The sequence below is a fragment of the Centruroides sculpturatus genome, unplaced genomic scaffold (genome assembly GCF_000671375.1).
Source record: "Centruroides sculpturatus isolate CEXI.00-Female unplaced genomic scaffold, Cexi_2.0 scaffold44, whole genome shotgun sequence".
NCBI lineage: Eukaryota > Metazoa > Arthropoda > Arachnida > Scorpiones > Buthidae > Centruroides > Centruroides sculpturatus.
This window is the reverse complement of record NW_019384307.1, coordinates 725,193-737,776: the sequence shown is the minus strand read 5'-3', so window position 1 is coordinate 737,776 and position 12,584 is coordinate 725,193. Positions and strand designations below refer to the sequence as shown.

Here is a 12,584-nt window from a genome sequence, read left to right as displayed (position 1 = left end):
TTTTCTGAAAAAATATAGTTCCAATTTAATCAGAAGCTGAGCTATAGCTTAAATCATATCATTTCTGTATTACTCTAAAAAATTTTACAAAATTTAAAAAAAAATTTAGAATAAAGTTTCAAAATAATTATTTAAATATACATTAATTAATTGATTTTTTTGTGCAATATTTAATTATTTTTAATTTTCACTTACTAGTATTTATTGTTTTAGCAAGGATTATTTTAAAGATACATTTGAGATTAAAATGTAATCTCTTAATATATATTATTTGATGATATTTTTAAATTCTGGAATAGTGCCAATAATAACTCTAATACTTATTTCTCAGAAATGATTTTTTCTGAATGGTGATTAATTTAGAATAGGAAAACAATATACAGTAATTCTAGTATATTTTTATAGTTTTCATATAGTAATTATATGGAATTATTTTCATATTTGTTTAATATATATATTTTTAAACAGTAGCATAACTTTGGATGTACAGTACTTCACATTTTTTATACTAATATTTTTCTATAACTTTTTGATGAATTTTATTTTAAGAATTCTTTGGAGATATCTTTTCATTAAAATTTAATAATTCTTAATATGCATATACTATAGTTTCAAGAGTTGCAAGTTTATGTAATTTTGAGTTTTGTGTTGCTAGACCATTTTTGGATAAGAAGAATTCTCTTTTGGTACTAATTTCATTAAATAAATAAATATGTGCCAGATGATTGAAATTTAATATTTTTACCATATTTACATAAATAATATCTGTATAAGAAAAAAAAATTGAAAAGAATTTCCAAATATTCAAATATTTAAATTTCACTGGTATGAAAAAGAATTTTTGAAAGTCAAAATTACTAAGCATTAAAAATAAATATGTAGGGGGTTCTTAATTTATGCAAGAATTGCATTCCAGAAATACATATTTTAAATTTTTATTTAATGCAAACAAATTTTTATTATTAACTAAATGGTAAATATCATAGTTGTGTTTCACCTTACTGTCTGTAGATGTGAATATCGGAAAAGCTGTACAATAAATATTTTCAATATATCAATGTTTAGCATGTATAGTATTGCTGAAGCAATACAAATAACAGAATTTCATAGGTGAGAGCTATATCAAAGTGTGTCAAAATACTATTTTAAATCTTAAAAATATCAAAATAAAAGCTTAATTTTTTTTATTCAAGACTATACATAAATAGATAAAGAGAAAAATTTTTTATTAGGTTAATAATTTTAAACTAGACTTATTTTTTGATTTATGAATGGATAGAGATTACTATAAGAAGAAATAGCTATGTCTCGATTTTTATTACATAGTAATCATATAAATTATTTTAAGCAATTAAAATTAATTTTTATCAAAACCAGTGCTGATCAAACAGTATATGAAATAAAAATGAATTCTATTTGATTCTCTCTGAAAACATACCCTCAGCAGTAACTTAAAATCACTTACAGTACAGCACTTTATTTTTTGCCAAGGAAGTGTTTTTAATCACAAACGTTTTTGGCTTGTTCAACAAATTTAATGCTTGAGCATGGTTTGTTGAACAAACCGAAAATGCTTGCAATAAAAAACCTTTCCTTGGTAAAAATAATGTGTTGTATGTGATTTTATTTTATTCTATTAAAGTGGTTCTGTAGTGTATGCAGTATTAAACAGTACAATGTCATAGCAAGTTTTTGTTATTTTTTAATTATTAACTAACAATGATTTTAAATGAACTGACAAATGATTCAAAAGTTTGTGGCTAACTTGACATAACTTGAGGTTTTGGTTGTGGGCAAATTTTAGTCATATTTCAAATATAATCAATTTGAAATTTTCCATTAGAGACTGTCCATTAATTGTGTGTACAATTTCTGAGACACTTTTGATCCTTTCCCTTTTTGTTGTGTATAATAATATATTTTTGACAAACTTCCTTCCCTTTATTTACATGTACAATAGTTCACAGATCTTCCCTTGATATTGAAGAAATGGTGTAAAAAAAAGTTATGCAAATATTTTCTGATAGTTTATTCACATGATTAGTAACTAGGTTTATAAGAACAAATTCATATGTCATAAATATCACTACAAAAAGTCCACTGAAACAATACCTCAATCAGTCCTTCCCTATCATATACAGCAGGGGTGGCCAACAAGTCAATTGCGATTAACCAGTTGATCGCAAACTGAATTTTGGTTGATTGCTTGCAATGTCTTGACTTAATGTGTTACACTTGTAACCAAGTGCAATGCATGAACACAACGCGCAAACACAACTGTAGTGACTCCCTCAGATGCAGTTTTGTCGGTCCATGTGCAATCCACTTGCGTATAGTTGTAAAAGGGGAATAAGAAATGTAGACAAAGGGTCGTAAAACTGAAAAAAGAAAGGCGGGAAGAGGGACAGAGAGAGTAGGTCGGGAGTCAGGACATGGTAGAGAGAAGAAGGGTGAAGTGGTTGTCCCCAAAAGAGACAACATTGAGTTTCAATTTTTCTTCTGTTTAAAGTGTAAGTACCTTTTCTTCATGTTTTAAATTAAATTGTGGCTTTTCTTACCTATCTAAACAGAGTATGTATTTCACACCCCCTCGCCACTTAGACTATGCCTATGACAATAAGTCAATCACGACATGTTTTTAAGATAAAAAGTAGATCTTATGTACACAAAAGTTGGCCACCCCTGATATATAGCATGGGTGGCCAGCTTTCATTATATTAGAACTAGTCACAATCAATTGTTAGACAAATTGACATCACTATGTAATGTAAGTTTATAGTGACATCTGTGACAATCACAGTTAGCACAGATGTTACCTAATACTGTATATAGAATATGCAAGTATTTATACTTTCTCTCATTCCTGATTTAATATTGAAGTAATTTAATAGGGTTTTTTAATTCAAAACAAGTATCTGTTACAAAATTGTAAATAGCAAATACTATGGCAACTGATCAAAAATTTTTTGAGATTGACCTGTCAATCATGATCAACTGGTTGATTACCCCTGGTGTACAGTAATGTGTATTTTGCAACTTTCTTCCTCCCTTAAATTGTACATGTAATTAATGGATGGCTTCTTATTAAAAATGAAATTTAATAATGAGACATTTGCTTTTGGATTGGAAGAATGATTTCAATGGGCCATGCAAGTTGTTTCTATGGCAGATATAAAAGCTAACTATTTTAGTTTGATGTAAGTATTCGAGTAGTTTACAGTATTCGCTATTGGCTGTCACAAAGCTCTTTAAGGTGTATCTTTTCAAAAATTAATTAAAAATTTAGTTTTTAAGTCTTTTACCAAGTTGACAAGATCAGATCTATAATGAATTGAAAATAGTTTTATATATTAATATTGGTTACATCCTTATTCTTATTACATTTTAGTAAACAGATAATAGGAAATAGTCATTCAGACATATTTTTTTTGAGATAGTAGTAGTCAGTGGTCCAAATTATTTATCATTCTTATGAAGATGACAAAGGAGTATTTGTTGGCATTAGAAAAAAAAATTATGAAAATATATCAGAAGTCATAAATTTAATTTATATTTTTTTAATGTTTGTCAATTATAAAGATTCTTGATTTCTCATAGTTAATTTCCATTTTGTAATAATTTAATTTGTTCAGATGTAAATAAAAAAATAAAGTATTACTACATTAAAAATATTTATGTACCTCAAAAATTTTTAGGAATAATTCATTTTGAAAACATGCAGTTGAAAATATTTTATATGGTTAGAAAGTATAGAAACAAAACAGCAGTTATTAAAACTCTATAATAGACACAACAGTTTAAAAGAAAAATAATTTTCTGTTTTAGAAAATATTATCTAAATTTCAGGAAAAATTTTATTGATTCCTAAAAGAATTTAAAATTAGAAGAGAGATTAAAACTTTTAATCTTTCTTTAAACTTTTAGTAATATAAGTTTTATCTTAAATAATTTTTTTTATTAAAAGAGTAAAAATTTTGCTTTTCATTTCTTTCAGAATCATTTAAAAAAAAAAAAATTGTTGGGAATAGTTTTTCTAAAGAATGAACAAAGTAAAATAAATTATTATTATTATAATCATTAATAGTATAACTGAAATGCATTTAATTTTAAGATATTTTTGAGAGAATATTTTTTAGCAAAATTTCTGATTTTAAGATACAGTATTTATCTTTCTTATTCTTTTCTTACCAAGTGTATTAGTTATCCAAAATGTCTCACCCTGATTATTTTGGGTAATCAACACTCTATTTATAAAACTACACTTATTGTAATCAGAACTTGGTTATAGTTGGTTTTATCTTCAGGTAAATAGGCACTTTTTAAGCTTTTTTTTGCATTGTCAACTTCAAAATTTGGCTGATAATGTGCAATTGTTAATAGTCTTAATAAGTGCTTTAGAAGTTAAATGTTTATTGCTTGTAATACAATAGTTTAAATTATTGGCATTTGTTACTTCAACTATATGTTGAATGAATTATTATTAGTTAAAAATAATTATTACAATCGGCTATTTTTCAGCCACGATATGGCAGTTGCTCAGTAAAAACAATATTGTATGTTCAGTCACTATATATGTATATTAATATTAGTTTTTTTTAGAAAAAGAGCATTGATTATAATTAAATTTTCAAGTTGCTCATTTTTTTTTTTTTTTTAATTGCTTGAACATGTCCTTTTAATGTCAGAATCAATAAATCCAAAATATCTGCTAATTGTAGTGTTATTTACTTAATTTGCATAAAGTAGCCAGCTATTATCATCAGTATTGGGAAGTTCCAAATTGATTACCATAAGCAGATACTACTATGCATATTGGTCCAACAAGTGGGAAACTTGGAGCTGTAGTCCTGGGTCCTGGCCAATTATAAGGACTGAAACCAGAACCTAAAATAAAAATTTTAATTTTTAAACAAAGTTTAGAAAATCAATTTGTGCAATATTAAAGTGCATAAAAAGAGAACAAAGTAATGTGATAAACCAAAGTAGAGAAGAGATCTAGAGGGCCTTAGCATCAGGACCCATAATTACTCTGTACAGCTCTATGTATTCATACACAAATGGAATGGATTTGAATCTACAGCCATTACCTAATTTTTGAGAGATTAGACCAGTGGTTCTCAACCTTTCTGAAGTTGTGGAACACCATTTATATACTTTTTATTACATGGAGCACTAGCATCAATACATTCAAAAATTGATAATCAGTTCTATGTTTATTATTCTCAAGAAATAACAAAGCAATAAACTAATAAACTTTAATATATTGAATAAAATAGAAACATGAAATTATCTATGAATAGCAATGGGAATAAATTTGAATAAAAACTTTAAAATCTTTTCTTTTGTGGAACACTTGAGGTAGGTTTGTGGAGCACTGGTTAAGAACCATTGGATTAGACATATGTAAACTCATTTATTAATGTTATCAAATAATGGTGACTTGATTACCTATATTTATGAAATAAACCAAAAACATTTGTTCATTTATATCTTAAACCTCTTACTGGAAAAGTATAAAAGGTATTGATTTGATGACAGAATATTATATAATACAAATATATATATTGTATTCATTATTTTATTACAAGCAAATAGTGATTTAATCCAATTATAATGATGAAAAGGTTGTGATCTGTATCTGTTCATTCCTTTCAAATATTATTGCTTTTAATTGGAAAATATTTCTATATAATTTACATTCATTACATTCTGATTAAAGACCTCTATTTACATTACTAATTTATGATACTTTATTGATATAAATCAAATATATCAATCAAAAAGACTATAAAAAATATAATTTAGCTTAAAATTGTGTATAAAAATATTTTTAATAATTTTTTTTGTATACATTATTTTTCATTAATCATAAAAAAATCAATATTTTATAGCTGAAAACAGTGGCATACCCAGAGGGGGAGCTAAAGAGTCCTGGCACTCCCCAAAGAAAAAGGAAAAATGCCAGAAAATTTTCCAAAAATCTTTTCCAAATTAAAATCCTTTTGTTTTGTTATTTATATTGTGTCATGTCTTCAATTTCTATACTACTAATGAATGAATTAGTGGTTACATATGGTGGGAATTTTGTTCAATCCGTATTGAAAATTTTATCTGTTCAACTTCACTTTCCCAAGACTAAATCCTGAGTGCACCACTGGCTGAAAAAGTAATAGTTAAACGTTAAAGGTTTTCAACTGTATCATACAGTATATCTTATTAGTGAAAAGTTGATTTCATTAAGGAAGACCAAAAATAGGATTATAAATTTTAATATTATGAGTTGTTAAAAAAATATGTGTGTATTTAGTCTTTTTGATTGATATGAATGAGAAGTTTCTATTTTATATGACAAAGTAAAATTTGTTTTTTATTTTGATATGAATTAATGACTTTAATTGCTATTTCATATGCAGAAGTTTTAAAATACAGAATAATAAGAAGTTAAGGAGTTTTGTTTTTATTTCATAAAATGTTTTGAGACTAATCTGTCTCAGCATCAGATCAAATCAAGTGGAATTCTAAATTAAATATATCATAAAGCCATTCTAAAGCCATTTATTGGTTAACATTCAATTTTATTTGTTCAATAAAAGCTCAAATCTGTTAGAATCCAAAAAACAAATCAAATTTACACAAACATAACATTAACATATGAAAAGATAAAAATTAAAATATCAATTAAGTGAAATTAAAAACTGAGATAAACAAATTAATTACATAAAGCCATACAAACCTCATAGTTTAACTAACAAAAAAGTAAATCTCATCTCACAGGTTAAAGTTTTGTATATTTATTGTTTCAGGTTAGTAATCAAAGTTCTTGCTTTTTAGCAAATGATAATTTTTTTTATTGTTGTTTTTATTATATTAATATTATGTTTGTGTAAATTTGAACTTCATTTTTTGGATTCTAACTGTGGATTTTGAGTTTTTTGTGAAATGAATAAGATCAAATGTTAACCAACAGCTTTAGAATGGCTTTATAATATATATTTTTTTTTATATGATCTGATGCTGAATAGTTTAGTCTTGAAAAAATGTATTATCAAATAAAAACCAGACTGCTTAACTTATTAAGGTTTTGACTGTTTAATTTAATAAGAGTCAATGAAAGATGAAACTATAGAATAATAAATCATTACTATTATAAATTATTTCATATAATTATTTTTAAGCTTATATTAGCATATTGAATTATTTATATGCACTGATCATTTTCAAAATTTAAAAAATATTCTTGGAGAAAATGAAGTATGATATTATCTTCATTATTATTTAGAAAAGAATTGAAACTGAAAGAGATGTATTAAAAAAATTTAGGTAGCTGTGTCTTCTAAATTTACTACAATGTATTTAGTAACAAGTAGTAATAAATTTTTATTTAATATTTTTAGAACGTTTGTCCCATCATCATGGAGACAGAATCTAAAATGTTTCCAGTGATGAATGTCCTAGAAATGTTAGAGAAATAGTTTTTCTGTTGCTCATTTTTAAGCGTCTTGCAATGATTTGAAGTATATTTTTTTAAAAATCCATTATTCTGCTAAATAAGAGCTAATATTTTGATTACCATGATATTAAATTACAATTTAAAAAATATTAATTCAACAAAATATACTTTGAAGTTGTCATAAAAATAAAGTTAGAAGATAGATATAACCATCTTACATGCTGCATCATTTTAATTATTATTTTATTGTGTTTAAATGATTTATTATGGTGCAACATATTAAAATAGAGAAGTTGTCAGTGCATACCTAAAACTTAATTAATTACAGAAATTTATTTTATGCATCATTAAGTGCAGACAAGATTAATAACCTAATTGGACATTTTGATGATAATATAATATGCTCCTTAGACTAATTATTAGAGATACATAGTTGTATTAATATTCAAGAAGTCATTTAACATTTTAAATTTTAAAGTAGATAAAATATTACAAATATGCAGAGTGAATGACTCATTTTGACCTTCCTTTCCAGTTCTAAGTACTTACTTTACCCTTAAATAGGCCTCAGCCAGTTACCCTTATTCTTATCACATCATTTCAATTCATATTTAGCCCATCTATCTTGAAAATTAATTATATTGTTTCACATTTCATAATTACATATATATATTCTATATATATTTTTAAACAATTTACTATAAAAATATTAGATTGTTTAAAATTAAAATGTTCTCAGAATACAATAAATATCTGTGCTTAGTGAATAAATATAATAATAAAATAAAAAGCATGTTTAAATATTTTAAAATTAAACAATATTTCTTCTGTATTGATTTAATTATCAAAATTAGATTTAAAATAAAACAAATTTATATTATTTATTTATGTTTGTGTAAAAAAACAAACTTAAAGAGAGAAAATTTGGTTGTTTTCTTTTAATGCAGTTTTATTTCTTCTAATATAATGTGCTGTAATATGCATGAATTTTTATTTTATATTTAAGTTTATTCAGAGAAATAATTATTTTCTTATTTGTTGCATTATTTATTTCCATACTGTTCTATCAATCTTCTGAAGGTCATTCCTCTTAACAGTCTTTTGTTATTTTTTCCTGTAATTAAGCAATTTTTCATGCTTGAATGCTAAAATATTTTTTTACCTTATATTTATATCAGCTTTCAAATGTTTACAGTGTTTAGTTTCTTCCTACATTTTAAAACTGTCCATTGGTTGTCTCATTAAATATTGGTGTATTAAAATATTTATTTTAAATGTTCTTCAAAGGTAAACTGCTATTTCAGAAGAATTATTTATGTTAAAACTGAAAATTAATATTTCATTTTAACTATATTTGAAGTTTATATATGAATGTTATTATATGATTTTGTAATTATTTAAATTTAAATTTTTGAGATATTAAATTTTGATTTTAAATTATTCAAAATAGGGAAACTATGTATTGGAATCAGATGAATTTTTGGAAATGCAAAGGCCCGAATTTGATACTATCTTATGTTTGAGTCTTACTAAATGGATACACTTAAATTGGGGTGACGAAGGTGTGAAAAGAGTTTTCCGGAGAATGTTTGCTCAGTTGCGACCGGGAGGAAGAATGATTCTGGAAGCACAACCATGGCCTTCTTATGTTCGCAAAAAGAAGTTAACGGTATATTTAAATATTAGGATTTACTTTTACTTTTTAATTAATATAATTTTTTTTTTTTTTGTTTTTGTTTTACTTAAATAATTTATACATAGATTAGATTTAAAAAATTGTTTATATATTGATAAACAAGAACTATCTATTTGATTGAAATCTCATCTGGGACCAAAACAATTTTCTCATCCTGATGTTAATTTTTATTTTGGATGGATTAAGTTATGTGGTTTATATAGTCTGAATTTATGCTTTGGATGTTTTTGTTTATTAACAATTTTAAATAATTTAATGCATAACCTTTTATTTGTATTCAATCTACTTGTATTAAATATTTAATTTTAAAGAATTGCAACATGATTTAAAGACTTTTTTTGACTTTAAATATTTTATTAACAGGAAACTACTTTTAAAAATTATTTGTCGATACAAATGAGACCTGAGCAGTTTAATGAATATCTATTATCAAAAGAAGTTGGATTTAGCACATGTGAATTAATTGATGCACCAGCTCATCCATCAAAAGGTAAATTTATTATAATTGTTTTCTCTCTTCAAATTTATATATATACATAAAAGAAAATATTTAATTTCATGTAAGGCTATGTTAAATCAATTATATCTAGATATATATATGTTGTCATTTTAAATCTTTGATTCTTATTGTATGTAATATATTTGAATTTAAAATATTTTAAAGAAAATTTAAAACTTTTGCTTTTCTTTGCATCAAATTAGTTATGAAGCTTTATTATATTACAAATAGATTCATTTTGCAGCATTTATAGACAATAAAGCTTAAAAAATTTTTTTTATAATTATGAGAAATAGTCCTTTTTTTTATAACTCTATTTTTAAATATTTAATTTTTGTGGGGTTTTTCATATAAAATGATTATATATAGTACTGTATATGCTTATATAAAATATTTTATTCATCAAATAATAATAAATAGTTTTTTATTAAAGAAAAAAGCCTAGTTGCAATATATATATAGCCTCTGGAGAAAAATAAATTTCATATAGATGCTTGTGCAATAGTCCCATCAATAATAAATTAATCTCTACAAATCCTTGTCATTAATCAAGTTAAGCATAAATTTTTAATATGTATTTTTCTAAAAGTTAGAAATTTAGCTTTATTAAAATTAATAAAGGATTTAATTAAAAGTGTGTATTAATCTTTGAAGTGAAGATTAAATTGAGAAAATTTTACAGTGGCTATATCTTAATGGCTTAATCTTAAATATGAATAGCAATTTTTAATATTAAATTTAAAAATTAAAGATTAGATTGTTATTCTCAAAGGTACTTTCAGTTCTTTTTTTAATCTTAAAAGAAAGTTAAACTAAATAAAAATTTATTTTGGATAAAATCCAGAATTTTTATCCTGCGACACTTTCACTGAATAATTTTTTCCTATATAAATTGATTTTAAAGATGTTAGGTATAAATCTTTTTAAACTTTATTATTATCATTTAAAGATTTTAATTAATTTTTTAAATTATTAAAAGTATTAAAATGCTATAAACCAGTACATATTATAAAACAGTGGGATTTTTAAAAATTGATGGTAGAAAATTTCTTATCAGAATTTGGAAAAAATTGTGTTCAATTGATTTTGTTCCAAATTTTTCTAGTTTTGTAATTTCATAAAATTTTTTCATTCAATAGTGAAAAGATTTTTCATTTGATTAAGTTGTTTTTTTCAGATTCCAAAGTTTAAAATATTCAGTAAAATATATGTATTACTAAAGCAGAGTATATTGTAATTTAGAATCTTAATATATAATTAATGAACTGTTGTAGACTTTGTAAGCCGAGTTTTATCTTTAAAATAGTGAATATTTTAGCTTTATTTTAAATGTAGCAAAATTTAAATGTAATGGATTTGAAAGAACTGATCCCTTGAGTTTTTTTAGTCAACATAAATCATTGATTATGTTTTGAATTACAGAAGGCTTCTCTTTTAAGATGTCTCATAAGAGAATAAGATAATGAGTGTGTCTCATATATAATCAGACAGAATGAATTAAATAACTGTACTAGACAGAGAAATACTTTATTTAATAAATTTTATATTCATATTCATGTTTCATAGTATTTCTATTACATTCAAAATGAAACTAAGTTAAATAAAAAGAAAATTAAAATTAAGTAAGATATTATATTTATAGGTGTCTGAGATAGGGAAAAATAATCTGTACATCGATAATTATATGCTTTCTCAAAGCAATAAATTTACCTGTAATTTAAAGAGAAGAACACATCAAAATAAGCAACTTTTTATATGCTAATTGAAATAAAAAACAATAGGAAATAATTACCTCCTGTTAATGAGTGGATTACTGTCTCTCTTAATATTAATTATATTTTCTTTAAATTATTTATAATTAAAGTTAGTGCTAAAATTAAATTTAATTAAGCTTGTGCAACCAGATTATATTCAAGATAAGTACCATTATTAATGTTTTAGACTTGTTAAAATTGTTTTTTAAGTAGAGATGGCCCTAGGTAAAATTTATTTCTGAAGCCTATTAAAAGAGCAATGAAGATAGAGGATAGTTTTATTTATGTCTACAGAAATTTGAACATTTTTAATATAGAAACAGACAGTAAAACACATAATAAAGTAATAAATATGTATACAATAGATTTTCAGCACTGAATTCACCAATTACAGAAAAAAGTCCAGTTCTGCAGCAATATCTCTTTCAATGGGCAAGATTGAAAGTGAAGAAATTCTCTCTTGACACATTGCTGATCAAAGGTAGTTCTTGATCAATTTTAACTCTGAAAATTATCATTCTGAAGATGCAACAGATATTGACACAATTACATTTTCACTAATTACCAATTTGATTATTAAATTAATTAACCCTGAAAGTGCAAAGCTTTCTAAAAGCCCTAGGCAATACCTTTTTTGCCTACATGTAAGGTCATCTGTGGTTTTGAGTTAGTACTACATATAAAATATATCCACAGAATTTTTTCTTTATAAAATTTTAAAAAATTACTTCTATTTAAAATGTAAAGAAAATATATAATAGCAAAAAATTTAGTTCTTTGTATTTTGAAAGTTCTTTAAACAAAAAATAATTAATGTTTTATTGATTGATTTAAGCTGAATTTGAAATGCTAATAAATGAGTACAAAAATTATTTGCAATAAAATTAAAAATTTTGTATTTTTTTTTAATATTTATTTTAAAATGTTTACTTAAATTAACTATTTTAAATAGAAATATTTCTGTAGCTTTTGTCTTATAATTATCTTTAACATGTTTTCAATCCATTTAGAAAGAAAATATAAAATTTAATCACCTGAAAGTGTTTGTGATTTTTTTTAATAAGTAATCTGTATTATTGTTCTGATAATTATACAGCTACAGTATATATTAAAAGCAGTTTCAGTTTAAAATTTTTGCCGAAAATGTTTTTTTAAATATGGTTTAGGGTTTATGCAAGTTAATAT

General features: G+C 24.1%; 1 protein-coding gene across 2 annotated transcripts in view; it reads left to right on the top strand.

Moving 5' to 3' along the window:
- LOC111619570 (7SK snRNA methylphosphate capping enzyme-like) overlaps positions 1–12,584 on the top strand; it is a 45,229-nt gene that overhangs the window by 21,534 nt on the left and 11,111 nt on the right. For both annotated transcript variants that reach the window (XM_023361326.1, XM_023361319.1), the window contains 2 exons: positions 8,901–9,119; positions 9,510–9,636. In XM_023361326.1, the coding sequence (XP_023217094.1) occupies positions 8,901–9,119; positions 9,510–9,636 (346 nt within the window). The remainder of the gene's footprint in view (positions 1–8,900; positions 9,120–9,509; positions 9,637–12,584) is intronic.